This window comes from Apus apus, chromosome 1 (genome assembly GCF_020740795.1).
Source record: "Apus apus isolate bApuApu2 chromosome 1, bApuApu2.pri.cur, whole genome shotgun sequence".
In the NCBI taxonomy this organism is placed as follows: Eukaryota; Metazoa; Chordata; class Aves; order Apodiformes; family Apodidae; genus Apus; species Apus apus.
In genome coordinates this window covers 154,024,030-154,042,832 of record NC_067282.1, presented here as the reverse complement: position 1 = coordinate 154,042,832, position 18,803 = coordinate 154,024,030, and the positions used below count along the sequence as shown (strand labels likewise).

General features: G+C 45.6%; 1 protein-coding gene across 1 annotated transcript; it reads left to right on the top strand.

The window, feature by feature from the left end:
* The first annotated feature begins 94 nt into the window (after positions 1-94).
* On the top strand, positions 95-15,909 carry DESI1 (desumoylating isopeptidase 1). The gene is made up of 6 exons (XM_051617991.1): positions 95-381; positions 8,924-8,945; positions 9,907-9,976; positions 10,553-10,662; positions 11,479-11,601; positions 12,769-15,909. The coding sequence occupies exons 1-6, from the start codon at positions 291-293 to the stop codon at positions 12,860-12,862; spliced, it is 510 nt and encodes a 169-aa protein (XP_051473951.1). The 5' UTR covers positions 95-290; the 3' UTR covers positions 12,863-15,909.
* The last annotated feature ends 2,894 nt before the right edge of the window (positions 15,910-18,803 follow it).

Here is an 18,803-nt window from a genome sequence, read left to right as displayed (position 1 = left end):
CGGGAGGCGGAGCCAAGCCCCCAGCCAATGACAGGCAGGCGTCCTCGCCGCCGCGCGCCGCCCCCAGCCCCGCCCCAGGCCGGAGCAGCCGCGCTGCATAACGGCGCCGTCGGGCCGGTCCCGGCGGCCGCGCATGCGCAGCGGCAGCGTCGCCCTTCCGTTCTGCCGGTCCCTCCGCGGGCAGTGCCGCGGGAGCCGGGCTGCCCTTTCCCCTGCTCCTCCGCTTCCCGGCGCCCGGCCGGTGCCTGCCGCGGCTCCGGGGGCCGCCCGGCAGCCGCGCCCGCAGCCCCATGGAGGAGCCGCTGGCCCTGCACCCCGTGAAGCTCTACGTGTACGACCTGTCCAAGGGCATGGCCCGGCGCCTCAGCCCCCTCATGCTGGGTAAGAGCGCGGCGGGGACACCGGCGGGGGCACCGGCCCCGCCCCGGCTGCCCCTCCCCTCGGGGGCTTCTGCTCCCGCACCGTCCGGCGCGGTCCGGCCCGCGGCCAGCGGGGTCCCCATCCCCCCCGCCACCCCCGGGGCGGCTCCCCCGGCCCGTTACGACCGTCCCGAGGGAGCGGCCCGCCCGGGAAGCGGGCGGCCACGGGCACCCCAGGGCGGCAGTGTCCGGCAGCCTGCGGGCCTGGCGTGGGGCCGGCGCCGCGGGGCGAGGTGGGGTTTGGCGCCGGCATCCCCGTCTCCGTGGCCGGCGGGACGGCAGCGCCGGGTGCGCGGGGTCCGGCCTCTCCGCCCAGCCGTGCTTTGCTGCTTCCTTGGCCTCATTTGCTGAAGGCTAATGATGAAGTATTGCTTAGCGCCTGGAGCGAGGGGAAAACCCTGACGTTCCAGCTGCTGCGGCACCTTGGCAGGAAGGCTGAGCTGGAGGAAAGCCTGCTGATGTTTGCAAGGTTATTGAGTTCGAAGGGCTCCATGTTGTGCTGAGGGTGGACTTGGCTTGGCCTTGCACGGCTCGTGAAGCACAATTCACCACCTTCTCCTCCCAGACCGTTTGTAAAAGTTTGTCGTGTGTCTTACCAAGAAATACGTGTGTTTCCAGCTGAACCTTGGGCTGGGGACAAGAAGGAAACAGGTTTTGCTTGAAGTTTTGGAAATGTGAAGTAGAAACATGAGAGTGGCTTTTTATGCCTGTTGCCTGTAGACTCGGGCCCGTGTCACACCAGCAGTTTAAGTGAGATGAGACTTCTCAACAGCCTGAGTGTCGGCACAGATGGCTCTGTGTCATCTTGTTTTACAGTTTGTTGGCATTCACTTCACTCATCTGGCCTGCCTGGAGGTTCTGTGCTTTCCTGCAAGCTTAAAATGAAAGTCCAAATAATTCTTAGCTCGAGACCTCATACATGTCAACAATAGGCTTGCAAAGTTGAGAAGATATTATAGAGATCATATGTGATGTTCTCTGTTAGCAACAACAACTTTCAGAGACACGTGTTTACCGTACTGGGTAACCTTACATTTTTTTGTGTGGTCAGAGTTGCTTCTGTTGTAGCCCTCAGGGTAGTAACTTTTTACCTATTAGTTCATAACAGCCATGTTTTATCATGATTTCATCACAGATTACATGTGTGCATGGTTACCCATGTTTGACTTGAGCAGATTTTAACCAGTCTTGTTTTCAAAGAGCTGCTCCATGCAAAGACTTGTACAGAAATAGGTTGTCACTGTATGTATCTCCATGCCTGTCTTCACAGAGATTAAGCAAAGGCTTTTTAGCTCTCTTCTTACCCACAAAGTCAATCTTTGGATCTCATAGCTTTCTGAATTTCCACATAAAAACGCTTAGCGCATGACCTAATTTGTGGTGCTTTTTATGCTATGCTAAACAACAACTTAAAAACGTTGTGCTTGACATATAGTTTATTCCTAAATTTCTAGGAATCTGAGTAATGAAAAGGAAAACTAAAACCTCTGAACATGTCTCCTGGCAGTGTGGGAAGCGTTGCTCGCCAGGACTGCCCAGCAGCTGTCTGAGTTCAGGCGTGTTTGTGGAACAGGGCCAACTAGGCCTGCGTGGTCACAGTGACAATGCAGACTGCAGGACCTTTGGAGTCATGTGGACCCAGTGACTGGGTTGTCTGTAAAACAAATAATTGCTTGTGCCTTTTTTCCTTCAAGTTAAGTATCTTCTCAGCTCTCTCATACCTCCAGATTATTTTAGAAACCATCCCAAGGGCAAAGTGATGGAGACAATACTGTTCTTGCCTCGTTGACACACTTTTTTTTTTTTTCCCCTCGAAGAACAGCAAGAACTGTTGCTACTTCTCTGTACATCAACTTCAAGATGGTCAATAGCTATTTTTCCACATATTTTGTCGGTGATACTCATAAACTGTACATCATCAGGGAGTCATAGAAATGGAAGAGGAAAGGATTTCTTAGATTCTTTGGTGCTAAACCTCTGTCATCTCTTTTTTGTATGCTTTCCATAGATGATGCCAAGTTTGGTTGAAACAATGTTTTTGCTTTGAGTGATAGTTTTGTAACATCACCTATACTGAAATACATGTGTTTTAGAGAGAAGAAACAGATGTGGTAATTGATTGTACTAAAATCAATTCCTAGCATGCTCAGATCCCCTTGCCAGAGGGGGATGAGTCCCTCCTCGTGGGGCTGATCACTGCAAGACCATCACCATACGGTGTCTTTAGTTGTGCTAATAGGATCCAGAAGTATTATGGCTTATGTCAGTGCAGCATTCAAGGATCAGCTCTCACTGCTTAGTTTTTTCCTAATTTTTCAGTCTTTCCATTGTCAATTAATTATGAAGCTGGAAGGCAGAGCTATATACAGCACTGTTCAGAGCAGGCTTTAGAGTGACAGTCCTGCCCCTTGAGCACATCTTCACTTTTCCTAAGAAGTTGACTCTTTTTTTCTACCCAGACCAATTTTGTTGTTCTTTCTTTATGTGAGTTTTCTGTAATTTTTTTCAGTGGATATTTCTGTTCTAAAATATAAAGGACCAAATATTGTAGTTCTGGTATCAAAGGCAACTGAAGTGGCATGTTTGGTTTTTTTGTGTGCTGTTGCTCTACATGCAACTGGTACTGGTCCCCCTCTCTCCTCCATTGTCAGTCTGTGAGACTGCATTAGTCTGTCCAACTACATGAACTAATAATAAATGTTAACCTGGATGCAGTGAGGTTTCTGTTTTCAAGACAGAAAACATAATCCACCTGATTCTGTGGAGGGTAGAGAGGAAAACAGAATAGTTCAGCTTGCAGTGCTAATCTTGATGTTGTAGTCCAAAGGCAGAAAAATCTTTCAGGAAGATTAAAACCCTATTGCATCATGGGCTTAAAGGAAAATGTCTTGCAGCTGTCAAAGTTCTTGTGTTCCATAGCTGAGGTTAATGCTCATGTGACTCACAATGGGCAGGAGCTTAATTTACCACAGCAGCTTTGGTTAATGCAGTATAAATTCTTGGAGAGTTGACTGGGAGTATGTGTTGAATGAAATTTTTAAGTGGTGCCTTCAGCTGTAGGGACTTTGCAGCCCAGAAGGAATCACAGTAAAAGGTAACTGCTAAAAGGCTGTACCTTCTGCTTTGTTCCCCTTTTCCCAGCCCCAGTGCATTACTCTGTCTCTGCTCCACCCATTCTAAGGAGTTGTGAGTTGCTCCAGCATGAGATTCCATCAGCTTTGCTCCAGAGCATTTGCTAGGGATTGCATTAATTTTCATTGCCTTACCCTCCCCCAATCTAGCCTACTTCTTTGTCTCTCTAGGCACCTCAAGCAGAAGGGAACTGATGTAGACTCCTCCCTTTCCCTTAGTTTGTTGCTTCAGTTGAGCACCCTGGGTAGCACATGGGAGAAAGTGCTTTACTAATTAGCATAATTTTCAGTTCAACAAGGGCAGGAATCTTAATAGATTGGCCTAAGGAAATGGCAACAATATTCAAAGCAATGCACTGCTAGAAATACTCATGCTAGTTGACCAAATTATATTGCTTTCTGTTCCACGGGAGACCAGTTCACAACATTTTGGGGGTCTTTTAGGATCTTCTAGGGCTTTTGCATATCCATTGCAGAGCAGAAATATGTTGTTAAATATACCAAGTTTCCTATTATTTCTTTACAGCTTGGGAGCAGGTGGTGTTGTGCTGAGGGGTGGATGACCTAAGCTCTGAAAGGGCTAAACTTAGTGCCAGTCTCCTTGTATAATTCCTTCATGTCTCAGAACGTTTTTGCCCTTCAGCCTAATCATTTTGATTAATATACAAATGCCAGTTTCATTTTATATTTTAAATGCACAGGAATAAACTATATTGTGTGGCCCTCAAGAGTGACAAAATTAATTGTGCCAGTAAAATGGATTGGTGAGCATCTAATCTCCCTTTTGCTTGGCCTTCCAGATAAATGCAAGTTTGGAAGTAATCCTGTTTTATTATATTCTAAAATTATGTGGGCTTGCTTTCTTCCTTCAAAATGCCCTTGTATCCTATCAATGACACTCTCATGAGTCAGTTGTACAACAAACAAACCTAACTATGTTATTCTCTACATTCCAGTGAGTAAGCTGCGAGTCCTGGAATTGTTTAATTTATTCAGATTTATTTTTCTCATAGGTTTGTCTCATGTAAGCACCATGAAAGTATTAGAGCTATGAACATTGTAAAGATACATAACAGCAAATAAAAAAAAACAAACACAAAGAAAAACAACTTGTTTGCTTGCCAGATGATACTCTGCCTCATTCAAACAATGTGAATCTTTGAGATGCTTACACACACAGCTCTATTCTGAATTGGCATCCACTCCTGAGTTCCAGTGAACATTTTCAGAAAAGATCTATATAAGCACCTCAGCAAGAAAAAAAAAAAAATCAAAACAAAGAACCCCAAACAAACAAAAACCCAACCAGTAACAAGTATAGATCAGGTATGTGACTGGATTTCCAGAGTTTGACCAGCTATCTCCCTGAACTGTCACAGATACAACACAGTAACTTCCAGGTCTAGGTTTGTGGTCTGTGACAAACACCAGGGAGCTTGACTTGCATTAGCACGTAACGGGAGCAGATCAAATTAAGCTGAATTGCTCCACATTTGCTTCAGGCTGAGCTTGCGCACGGGCAATTACTGTGGGACACCTGATAACCTGGTAAGTTGACCATGTGCACTGATTGTTTCTGATTAAGCGTGTATATCTGAGTTTGCAACACTCTTTCCTGCTCAATAGCCTTGAAATATTTAAACTCTTAGGCATCTTGCGGTTTCCCGGTTTCACCTGGAGGAACGGTAGATCCCATTGGGACATTACTGTTCTGCGTGCTACGTGTGTGCATCATTTGGATTAGCTCTGCTGTGGGTCTTGAGTGCAGGGTAATGCCTGCAATGTAATGATTTTTGCAGATCAAACAGATTGCTGGGGAATCAGACTTTTCTATGTAGTTATAGACAGCCTCAGGGTAGGAGCAAATGTTTTGGTGGCAGTACCAGCGTATAGTTCTCCCCACACGGCAGCCTGCCATGAGAGTTTGGAGTGTTGTGGCAAGGAGTGGGAGGGCATGAGACATGATGGTATCTGCCAGTATCCTAGATGGCATTTGCAATCCCTTCTTCTAGACCACTCAGTTGACTACAGGATGTAAGCTCTGTTGTGCTGTAGGATTATCTGGGGAGGCTCCCTGGCAAGCTTGACCTCCAATTTTTTTTTAAGCTTGTCAGTGCTGCTAGAAGCAACTTTATTGGAAAGTGCCACTTGCAAGGCCTGGATACAGCTTGTGCCTTAGCAATACTGTGCTCATGCTCTCACTTGGGCAGCTGGCTGTGAAAACAGCAGTACCCATCCTTCCTTGGTGATACTGTTGAGGCTGGTATGTGTACCAAGCCTTCAGAGGCTGCCAGCAGCGTAATTTGTATATCATGGACAATGTCCAGCAGAAGGCAAGATGTAACTCCTTATCACAGGCTACCCTGGTTGCTTTATATGAGCTTGTCAGAAGTGGCCGTGGTTGTGAGCTGTCACCTGTTCTGTGCAATGTCTGAGTTTGAGAGAAGGGCAAGAAGTGTCATATAGGAGGATCACCACCGGAGGCAAAACTTCAGGAGGAAGGTGATGTTGTCCATTAAGGTCTGTACAGAACCTCTTACATGATGCAACAGACAAACAACCTTTGAGATTCCTGCTGAGCAGCAGGAAAGGGAGCTGCCCAAGTTCCTCAGAAGCTGGTGGCCATTGACTTATTCCCCTGTCAGTCGGTTTGGAGTTGAGATGACAACAGCCATCTCTGCAGTGTGGGAAACTACAGCAGCGCACCAGAAGTTCTTGGTCCTGGATGTCTCTGGGTGATGGGTATGTGTCCAGTAAGGGCAGGTTTCTTAGTTACGTGATTCCCCAGTGGTGTTGCCATGGAGAGGCTTGCATTGCCTGTGACCAAGCATGGTCCACAAGTGGCTGAAAGGGATTTTATTTTATCTGCAGCAAGCTGTAGAGCTACCACAGGTGCCTAATTGTCATCAGCACTGCAGATCTGATATGTGTGTTCCACAATGCCAGCCTGGTTAATGTCTTACATGAGCCAAGCAAAAATAGCAGGTCACTGGCTTTCTCAAGATCATCAAACCAGTGCTTGACACAAACTGACCTAGCTGAGCAGCTTCAGCCAGACCTGCCTTGTGAAGACAGGCAGCTTCACTTGCCAAGACCTGTTCTGTTGTTGCCCTGGCAGTTGCTGCCTCTTGTTGGCTACAGATTTTGTGTGTAGCAGCCAGAGAGGAGCCCCTTAGGCATAGACTTCAGTCTAATGCAAAATGTCTTTCCTGAATTTGGTTTGGGTTTTCTTCATACAGTCAGAATCATGTTGGTGGAAAGGGACCTCTGGAGGGTCCTGCTGAATGTAGATCTGGTGAGAGTAGCTTCTTCAGGGTCCTGAGCAGATGAGTTCTGAGTATCTCATGGATACTCAGATGGAGGTCCCACATGCTTTCTGGACCCCTGCCCCAGTATTTGACCACCTTCATGGTAACTTTTTTTCTTCCTCTTGCTGAGTTGGGAATTTCCCATTTTCCCACTAGCACCCATTGCCTCTCACTGTGCACCTCTGCATAGAACAAGGCTCCCTTTTCTTCATACCCTCTTAGTAGTAGTAGACAGCAGTAAGAACTCATGGTCTTTTCTTCTTGAGGCTGAACAGGCCAGTTCTCTCAGCTGCTCTTCAATACAGCAAGTGCTCCAGCCCATTATGTCAGTGTCTTTTCTACTGCAGGCATCCAGAAGTGGACATGGCACTCCAGATGTAGTCTCACAGGTGTTGAATAGGGGGAAAAAGTCACCTCCCTTGAGCTACTGGCTGCAGTCTTGCTAGAGCAGGCCAGTGTCTGGTAGCCTTTGCTGCGATAATCTCTTCAAGTAGGTGTTGGAATTGCCCAAGCAGGTTCCTGGCAGTGCCTGTGACATTGTCAGCATCTGCTACAACTTTTTCATCTGCACACAAAATCTAGGTGCAAAGTTGAAACTTAGTGGAAGGCCTTTCACTGCTTGCTGGAAATGTGTGTGGCAGTAAATATTAAAGTGTCCTTTTTTCATTTAGGTTACAAAAGCACAGATACTATTGTAGTATGTGCTGCCTTTGAAATGTTTTTTTTTTCTCTGCCCTGAAGGATAAAGTTCAAGTTCCTAGTGGAAAACAGTGATTTAGTGGAAACAGTTGTGTAATAATTTATTAAGGGATGTGCAGAATGCTAACTCTGCAAAGCCAAACACTGGAGCCATCACAGACCAGCTGCTGAAGTTAGGGCAGCGCACTGTACCCTCCCTTGTGTGTTGCTGATGGGCCTGCAGCGTAGCTGGTTGCTGCCAGCTCTGGAGCACAAGGGGAAGGTGTGGAACCAGGGCTGGAGGATTGAGGAGCCCAACAGCGTGGGACACACTAATGAGGCAGCAAATGCTTCTGAGATGTTGCTACACAGTGCTCTGCTTCTCTCGTCATTGCTACTATCTCTTGGCCCCCGTCCTACTCTGTGCCTACGCTTCTGTGCAACGGGTTGACAGTGAATATGCTTGCTGCCTGGCTGGGATCCCTGGCAGTGACAGATCAGTCCACCTACTTCAGAAATGTGTGTCCTTGCTTCGACTGATGTCTGTATTGTCACAACAGCCTTTTCCCTTCCTCTGCCTTTTTGTGACCCTGGTCTGAAGCAGGTACCTGTCTCTGTGCCTGTTTTGCTTCAGACTTCAGCAGAAAAAATATGGTAGTGATTGCTTACTCCTTACTTGGACACAGCATACTTTTCTCAGAATTCTTGAAGGATTATCCTCATCAGTTTTGTTCCTCTGTTTTACCCGGATAAGAGAAAGCTGGTTTTGCTCAAGAGAAAGAACTTGTGAAGAACTGCTGCTGCTTCGAAGCATCACATTCACTCCTGGCACTCACAGACCAAAGTAACCCTGACAGAGGAGTAAGAGGGGATGAATACCCAAGACCAAGCGTTTGAATAAGACATTTTTTAAAATAATACCACAGCTTTGAGGCTGCGTTTAAAAAAGGATAATATCTAGATATAATGGCCCACAGATCATATGTTCAACTTGGATCTCTTATCAGTTACTGATCAAGAAGTGTGAATACTCCATGCTGAGTAACTGCCTGGAATTATAAAATCAGTAAAATGAAACCCTTCTGAGCCTGACTAATACTAGTAAGAGGTTTCTTTACTTGGTCTGTAGACAGAAGCCAAAGGATAGTAAGCACTGACAGGGTAGGATGGCATTGCCACCTGTGCACGCAGGAGGAAAAAAGTACAGCACTAGTGTGGATGGAGCAGTTCATTTGAAAGAAATTCTGTTTCTTTAGAAGCTCTGGGATTAAATCTTTGGTGTGACTGTCATAGTGAAATAATAAGCATGGTTCCTCAGTGACTGACAAAAAGTAGGCTGAAATCTGGAAAATACATTGCTAATAACTCTTCTTTTCTTTGCATACAGGGAAACAGCTGGATGGTATCTGGTAAGTGACTAAATTTAAATTGCATAATGTGTGTTAAACACTGTGTGGTATAGAAGGTATTTTCAATATGAGATTGTATATGCTTCAGGTCTTAAGAACACTTTGGTATGAAGAGAGACCAAGGCACTTCTTGTTACTAAATACAGATTCACAGTAGGATGATGTACAGTCAGGTGCTGATTAAACATCACCAAAGCTCAGTGGTCCCCATGAAAAAAAAGTACTGGTAGTAGTCGTTGCATTTTAGTGCACTTTTTACACTTTTGGGAGTAGGATGTTGTCCTTGTCCCAAGCACTTTGTCTCCTAATTGCAGACATGACTAAACTTGAGAGTAAAAGAGTAGGTGGGAAGAAGATATTACAGAGTCAGGCCTTCTGGCATGTAAGAGCAGTGGCTGCATTCAGTTACAAAACACCCCCTAATTTGCTATTATTCCTGTCAAGAGTTGTTTTTTTTCTTTTTTCTTTTTACTTTTTTTTTTTAATAAGGAAAGCAGAGAAACAAAAACCTTGTCCGTCCATTTTTTCTCCCTGCTGGTCTTATCTCTAGTGATTGTCAGGCCTTCTTCTCAGTCAGTGTCTATCAGATATGCACTTCTGTCAATGTGATAGCAGGGCTTGCTCTATCTCTGTGACTTCACCTTCAACCCTTTAGCTGAAAGAGGCTGCTGGAGATTTCATGCTGCTGTGGAAGTCCCTCTCTTACTATGTTCCTTCATGCTTGGGCACCCAGCTGAGCCTGTTCTTTCCCAACTGCTTGGAAAGTTACAGAAAGCTTGATAATCATTGCTTCCATATCCACTCATGTCCCAGCAGATCCTGTTCCTACTCACAGAAACACATTGACTTTTTCTTTCAGTTACTCACTTCATGATGCCCGTGAACACACAAATTTGTCAGTGATTTATGTGCTAGGTTAAATATTTCCTTTGTTTCACCTGTTTTCTGTTCTCCGTGGCAGGCACACTTCCATAATAGTCCATAAGGATGAATTCTTCTATGGAAGTGGAGGAATCTCCAGCTGTGCACCTGTAAGTTAAACTTATTTTTCTGACAATTTAGTGATAGATTACCTGATCAGAATTGCTTGTGTCACTGTCTTGTAGAAGAGTGGAAAGAGGCTTCTGACTTCAGCCGAATGTGGCTGCTCTCCATGGTGAGTCCAGGCACCTGAGGAAAGGGGAGCATGGACAGTGGATATAAGCCCACCTAAATACAGGTTGGGGTTTAGTTCTGCTGGTAGAGTTTGTCTATACAGGACACCTTCCACAGCTGCAGACTTAGCAACTTTTTAAGAAACGAAATTATACCTTGTCAGACCTTTCTGTTCTTGGAGAGGCAAAACTGGTGGCCTGTTCTTCTAAAGCAGAATTTTGCTGCAGCTTAGAGTTTTCAGCACAAAGAGCCAAGTACACAAGCTGAAACATAAGTTGCATGCTACTTCTCGTTCTCTTGAGTGCAGGCCAGTAGGGCTTTTTGCTTGACAGGCATACCAAAAGTTCCTCCTTTTGTGCCTAGACAAGCCACAGCAGCTTTATTCGGTAGAGTCCTCCAAAATAATTCAGTCTGTCCATTTAACATTGTCTTCTGGCTGTTAATTTTCACAGGGAGGGACACTTCTTGGTCCCCCAGACTCAGTTGTTGACCTGGGGAACACTGAAGTCACAGAAGAAATTTTTCTGGAGTATCTTTCCTCTTTGGGGGAATCCATGTTTCGGTAAGTAGCAGTTTGTACTAGAAAAGCTGTGTAACAAAAAAAGCCTTTAGGGGAAGGGGTGAAGCATGGAGAAAGGTATTACAAAACCAATCCTGCTCACAAAACTTTGTCTCCTTGGAGTGGTATTTGTATTCTCCAAATATGAGTCTGGAACTGGTGCACCGATACACAAGGAGCTACCAGCAAGGCAACCCTCTGGTGTGCCAGCCTTGAGCTAGGCTGGGAGAGTGTACTGTCAGGAAGTCTTTCACACTGTTTGTTGTTTTGGCTTTTTTTTCTTTTAATATAATGTACTACTGCCTGAAATGCTTTTGAGAGAATCACCAGGGAAAATTAATATATATGAAGTATTTCAGTAAATAGTGCTTTGCCACATGAGTCATATGTTAAGCATAGTAGTAAAGCTGCCAACTTTCAGATAAATAAAAGCAAGGTCTTGACTGTTAAGGAGTCTAGTCTACTTCTCACAAGAATGGGAAAAAGTAGCATTTAGTGTTCTGGCTATATTTCAATATCGGTAATTCCAGTGATTTCTCATTATTCTTTCTGTGGTTTTAATTGAAGGAACCTGACCTCACCCTCCAAAAATATTGTGTAAAGTCAGTGATGCAGAGAGATGTCATTTTTCCACCCTGATTCGATTGAATTTGAGGGTGAATTGATATCTTTATTTTATCTATTTGCCTTAGAATTCTTTGTGGGGGAAAAAGTGCTAAGGTAAGGAGACGTTCCTCGTTAGGGGTCTGAGTTTTTCTGCTTGTTAGATTTACTGCCGAGTCTGTCTTTTTATACTTCAATTCCTTTCCTGTGGCACAGAGGAGAGTCTTACAACCTCTTTGAACATAACTGCAACACCTTCAGTAATGAAGTGGCACAGTTCCTGACAGGAAAAAAAATCCCTTCCTACATCACTGACCTTCCAGCTGAAGTTCTTGCCACGTAAGTATGCATACTGCTCCCCTCAGCAGTGTGTAGCTTCATGCTAGTGCTTCAACATTTGACAGAGCCAGAGGTACCAGTTTCTGCTGGCACTGAGAATCAGCATTAAGATTAGGGAGAGGATGCTGTTTGCTTTACTTCAACACTTATAACACCATATGACAAGTGGTGACTAGCACTGGCATTGCTAAGAAGACAAGAGAAGGTTGTTGTTCTGCCTCCAACTTAAACTAGTTATTTTGTGATGGTTTTTTGTGTGTGTGTGACTAGACAAGCATAGAGAGTTCCAGAAAATGGTGCAAGTTTTTTTTTTGTCTTAGGAAACCAGTAACTATTAAAGGTCACGTCTGTTACTTAAAGCACTGTAATTGCATTGGAGGTGTCAGCTTTGCTTGTGAGGAGGCAGGGGAAGGTGTAATTCTTAAATTAACCTTACAGTTTTAAGCTAGGACTGGATGGAAAAAGCAGACAGGAAAAAGAGGAAATGAATTCCTGTCTGGTAGTTCAGCTCAACCTTTTTGGTTTTTTTCTTAATGTCAGCTAGTTAGGATCCCAGTGGGCTGTTTTGAGCTCAATCATTAGGTCTTATTTCTCATTACAAGGGTATATCGCATTATCTGGGAGGCACATGTCTTCTACCCCGGGCTCTTACTGCATCTGATCTCTCAAAATCAGATCAAGTCTGTAACAGAGTGAGTCATACTGAAAGATAAACCAGGTGCTACAGCTTGCAACAGAAATTATTATTTGAATGGTGAACCATTGTCTTCTGAGGGAGCTAGAGGCTGTTCTTCTAGCAGTCTTCGATATTGATGAGGTACTTAAGGGAGCACTGCAGTTGCGTAACAGGGATTTTGCTCGCACACTTAAGTAGAATGAATTGCTAAAAGCCAGTTTCAGACACAGTATCACCTCATTAGCAGTCTGGGCATGTTAGGACTCGGAATGAGCTTATATAAAATCATGTTTAAGATTCTGAGTTATTGAGCAGTAAACACTAATGGGTTAAATTAGTTTGCTTTAGTTTGTAGTGGAAGTTTGTTCTTGAAATTTGCTTCTACAATGTTGGTTTGATTGCTCTCTAGGAAGTGAGTGCACTTCAGTAGTAATGGCAAAAGTTGTCCATGAAGTGAGTTATTTGAGATGTTTATTTCTTTACCTTCTCAGACCGTTTGGACAAGCTTTAAGGCCCCTCCTGGACTCCATCCAGATCCAGCCACCCGGAGGAAACACCTTCAGCAGACATAATGGACAGAGCTAACAGGAGTGACCCAGTGTGCCCAGCCTCATCAGGCCTCTTCCTTTTTAAACATGAATCTACCAGATTTCTATTTTATAATTTCCCATCAGAATTAACTCTACAGAAGTTACAAGACAAATTTTAAAATTTCCTGGGAAGAGGATTTATCAGGGTGCATGTAAGACAATGCTACCAAAAGGATTGCCATAATTTCTAATAGTATTGTACTAATTTATAAAGGCTGTCTTGTGTAAGTAGGCTGACACTTTTTAAGTAACTCTCATGCTGGTAAGTGGGAATTCATTCCATGAGCATTCAAGAGCCCATTACACAATTTGGAATAAATAAGGGGATGTCCTAGGCATCCCTGGCAGGCTTTTGTCTCTTTCTCCTGTCACAGCCTATATTATGGGGGTACATGCTGAAGTCTGTAGTCAGAAGACAAAGGAAGTGCTGGTAACCTAGGAAGTGAAGGTGTCCCAGGATTAGTCTTCTGCATATTTCGTTGACATTGTGTTACTTGCTCAGGGGAAAAGCTGAACTTATCTGGTCAGAATATTTACAGTGGCACAGCTGTGTGGGAAAAGTGATCAAGCTGAACTGTGTGTCAGTGTCACGCCCAAAAGTTGAAACTTTCAGTGTGACTAGCTGTGTGTGGGAGGGGGGCTGGAACTCGTGGTTAATGAGAGCCTCCTAATGTTAGAGTTATGGGAAAGAAATGGCTGAAATAATAGAATCTCATGAGCAGAAGTGGTGGAAACAAATTTCAGGTGAAAGTAAAATTAAGTTGTATGTTTCCTTTTCTTGCATGTAAGCTAATCAGCAGATAGACGAACCTTGTTAACTATGTACCTTTTACATAAGAACTGTTTGTTTTTTCTTACCAAGCCAGAGTTACAGTACAGTAAGGCAGGAATAGCTTGGCAACTGCACAACAATGTAAGGTGGACCAGTTCCACCTCCAATATCTAGTTGCAGACACAGTAGGAGTTCCAGCTTGCTTGGATGCTGCTGTCCTTTCCAAAGCAGTCAAGCACATCACAGGGCTCTTGCTTCAGTGTTAAGACAAATAGATGGGAGGTCTCCCCAAATGGAAAGAAAATGAGGAAATTAAGCTTTTCTATGGAACAATTGAATTTATTGGGACACCTGCAGAAGCAGTCCTGTCCTTAGATTGACATTAGATCGTATCAATACTGCATCTTCTAGTTTAAGATTCTTACAGCTTTGCAGTCATTTGCAGTTCAAAAAGATTAGGGGAATGAAAGAATAGGCACACTGGTTTCTTTTTATGCATGTATATACACTATTTTCCTGAATTTAGGAAGGAACACAAGACAGACTTTGAACAAACTCCAAAACATTGCTGATGCTCCATAAATATGGATTGTACATCCCAGATGCTGCTGGAAAAGCATCTATGCAAATGTATAGTCCTTTGTCCAATGCTTTGTTGTGAAAAGTGTTGCTGCAAGTTCAGTCCTGCATCTCAGACCTCCTGCACTGGAAACTACCTGCATACCTAAAGAAGATGTCTTTTCTCTGATGGGCCCTTTCTTCCAGATGAATGCAATCTGATAAATTTATCACACTTTTACACAGTGTGGATGTCGCGAGCTGGTACCGGGGGGCTACTATAGTGGCTCATATTTTTGAGGGGATGGAACGGAGGAGAAGTGCAACAAATACTCTGTTGCCCTGCACTGTGTGGAGTTACTACACAAGTGGAAACAGAATACTGTCAGTCCATTTTGCAGTTTTGTGTGTACCTGTTCTTGGTGCACAGCAGTGGCCCTTGCAGCCTAGATTTTTTTTTTCCTTGTCATTCTCTGCTTGTGCCATCAACTTCTCCTTAAGCATTTAATTTGAGGGACTGGACCTGGAGACAACTGTAGCTGTTAGTACAGATGGGCTTATGCAAAAGCTTTCAATTTTTCACCATCAAAATGTCCTGTTTGCAGAAAGCATGCTATAATAAATCATTTATTAATGCCCTTTGGTGCTCCTGGATGGATGGATGGATTGGTGTTTGTTTCCTGCTAAAGCCATAGCTTACTTTTCCTTTGAAGTATGTGTACCCTTTTAAGCCCTTTTCCCCATGCCTATTCTGTCAAGAGTTACCAGTCTCTCATCTTAATACACACATGACTGTGCCACAAAATGCTATAGCATGTTAGAGATTTTGGAGCTTGCTCACTTGAACAGGTATACTTGAGTGGATGCCGTGCAGCCCATCTAGGTATGCTAGTTTGGCACCTGCAAGCAGTATAGCTCTGCTTGCTTATCTTTCAGCAAACTATGCTTTCAGGCACAGCTGCCTGTAGTGGAAGCACTGGTGCCACAGTTTCTGTCCCACACTCTTGCAATGAGGATATCCCCTGTATGTCCACTTTAGAGGACCTGAGCCTGGTTTCTGCTTGGCTGCCTACTTCAGAACTTCTTACATCGTTTCAGGAGGCAGGTAAGAAGAGGAACGTCTTCATGGATTTTGCACTCTTGTCTTTTCCCCTCCTGAGCAGCCTCTTTGCAGAGATAATGCTGCTACTTTAAGGTCACTGGGTAAAATTTCACTCAGCCACATGCTGTTCGCAGTAGCCAAGGGTCTTCTGAGGGTCTTCCGGGCTCAGGACCTACTCTGTGTTTCGTGGCAAAAGAACTGTAGGAGGGACTCCTGTTTACTTGGTCTTACAGGGTAAGGAGACCCCTGTACCCTGTATAGGACTCTTAGGAAACCCATTTCCTCCAGAGATGGTTAGATGCAAATTGCAGGACTGTGCCCCAAGCATTCCAATGAGCCATACCTACTCATAGGAATATAGACTAGGCAGAGAGCTGTGTGTAAGTGTATATAGGTGATGAACTGCAGCCAGCTGATCGACAAAGGGGCAGGGAAACTGACCTCCTGAAGGGGAACAGAACCGTTTTGCCCACACCTCCTATTCTGTCTTGTATTGCTGGGGTTCCCCCGTGCCATTTTAAAAATGTTAATAATGTCTTTAGGCAGAAAGTGATGTTTTGATTTATTTGTGGGTTTTTTTTTTCTATTACAATAAAAAGAAATACAGCAAGTTTTCCTGTTTGAATGTATGTGTCTGCACAGCTGCTTGGCAAATGCAGCTGACCTGAAGTCATCTCCTTTGCTCTGGTCCCAGAATGTCCCAGGTTCTGCTGATGAAGTAGTGGTGATTGCTGCCACCAGGGTTTGTGCAGCCCTTGCTCATCCAAGTGTACAAGCACGAAATGTCAAGTGTAGTCAGCTGAAGAAGAGGCCCAACAGAGGCTTTAAGCTTTTGCATACTGTCTTATCATAGAATCATAGAACTATTCATGTTGGAAAAGACCCTTGGGATCACTGAGGCCAACCATCATCTCTACTACAAAGTTCTCCCCTAAACCATATCCACCAACACCACATCCAGGGATGGTGACTCAACCACCTCCCTGGGCAGCCTATTCCAGTGTCTGACCACTCTTTCTGTGAATTTTTTTTTTTTGCCATGTCCAGTCTAAACCTCCCCTCTTACAGCTTGAAGCCATTCCTTCTTGTTCTATCACTAATTACCTGTGAAAAGAGACCAGCACCAACCTCTCTACAATGACCTTTCAGGTAGTTGTAGAGACTGACGAGGTCTCCCCTCAGCCTCCTCTTCCTCAAACTAAACATTCCCAGCTCCTTCAAGGGTTCTTCATAAGATTTATTCTCTAGGCCCCTCACCAGCTTCATTGCCCTCCTCTGTACTCGCTCCAGCACCTCAATATCTCTCTTGAATTGAGGTGCCCAAAACTGGATGCAATACTCCAGGTGTGACCTCACCAGTGCTGAGTACACAGGGACAATCGCCTCTCTCCTTCTGCTGGTCACACTATTTCTAATACCAGCCAGGATGCCATTGGCTTTCTTGGCCACCTGGGCACCCTGCTGGCTCGTATTCAGCCACTTGTGAATTAGAAGCCCCGGGTCCTTTTCTGCCGGACACTTTCCAGCCACACTTCCCCAAGCCTGCAGTGTTGCATGGGGTTGTTGTGGCCCAAGTGCAGGAGTTGGCCCTTGGCCTTGTTGAAGCCCACACCATTGACATTAGCCCAACAATCTAATCTAGCCAAGTCTCTCTGCAGAGCCTCCCTATCCTCATGCAGATCAACACTCCTGCCTAGCTTGGTGTCATCTGCAAACTTACTGATAATGCACTCTATGTCCTTATCAAGATCATCAATAAAGATGTTAAACAGAAATGGTCCCAACACTGAGCCCTGAGGAACACCACATGTGACTGGCTGCCAGCTGGACTTGACTCCATTGACCACCACTCTTTGGGCCTGACCATCCAGCCAGTGCTTGATCCAACAGATCATCTTGATGCTACTACTTTCAAAAGGAAAAAAACCAAACATCTTCAGGAAGCAGTCTTGGTGCCTGGGTTCCTCCGGAGCCACAGCGGGGATATTGGCAAGGATCGTGTGGTGCTGCCCATCGTGACTCTGCCAGTGGGCTGCTAGGGAGCAGGGGAAATACCTGTTTCTGGGGAATAAATTAATTCAGCCTTCTGAATGCTTATCAGTGCCATCCAAACCACACAGTTTGCTGTTTGTGTAACAGTCTGTATCAGTGTAACACAGAAGAGGCCTTGTAACAGAAGGGGACTTCAACAAAGACTTGTGATGGTGGTCATTTTGGGCTGTGTTATTCAGACGGGGTGCTAGTTTGCTATCAGGTACCAGTAGTAACCCCACATAAAATATGTGGGAACATGTACAAAAGGAAAACCTTTTCCTTAATGGCAGCTCTAGACAGCACATTGTAAGCCAACACAGCCATTTACCTTCTAAACTTCAAACAAAATGCTTGCTGCTGGTAACAGATTTTCTTCATAATGACAGCTGCTGCTTATCAGAGCGGCAATTAAGGGAAAGCACCATGAGTGGTTAAAGTGTGAAGTATTAAATAACTGGCATAGCTGCAGCAGCCCTGTTGTCAGAGCTAACCCAGAGGGGAGGAACAAGCACAGCTCCACAGGGCCACAAGCTTCACCCAAAGGCAGATTCCTGCTCTCAGGGAAACGAAGGCGGCACAAGACCTCACCAGCTGATGCCAAATGGCAGCCGGCGTGCTGGGAGCCGTCTTTTGACTCAAACTGGGTTTCTAAAGCAGCGTGACGAATGAACTGGAGAAAGCACAGCAGGTAGTTGTAAGTGTTGGAATGTTCTCCTGGGAGCATAAACCCGGCAGCAGCTTAGAAGTGCAAAATGTGAACGCTGAGCTGAATTTTAGCCGACTTCCCAATTCTGGGAAGTGCCCCGAGGTGGCACTGCTGCCTTGCGGTGCAGTACCTGAGCCCGGGGAGAGCAGCTCCTGCTTTTGGGATGTCCAGAGTAATGTCAACGCAAGAAGGGAGCAGGAAGGTCTCTCCCAGTCAAGAGAGCTCCGGGTGGGAGCAGCCAGGAGAGAAGACCGTAGGGCAGGTTGGGCTACATCAAGAACCCAGTGCTGCTACAACGCCAGGGCCGCAGCAGGAGTGAGCGGGCAGGTTTTCCCAACACCAATCCTCTTCCATCCAGTGGGAAGTCTCATCCTCATACCATGTCGCGGCTTATGAAAAATAAAGGTTTGCACTCCTGAACCCCTGGGAGATCAGCGTATCTGAGCCCACGGCTGTCTTTTGAGAGTCCTCGGAGCCTTAGCTCACAGCTCTGCCGGCTGGGAGAGGAGCCCTTGGGCTTCTGCCGATCGAGCCACCCGAATCCCTGCAGGCACCTCTCCTCACTCCCCAGCATCACAGACGCGCTTCGAAGCCTTCGTATCCGGAGTAGGCATCCCCGCACCAACCACCGATGAGGAGCTGGCTAGGCCGGAGCCTCTGGCTCCTCGGGCCGCCTCCCTCCCGCCGGCAGCCCCGCACGTCCCCGCGGCCGCCATCACACCCACACACGCACGCACACCCCGCCCCGCGGTCCCGCCTCCCGC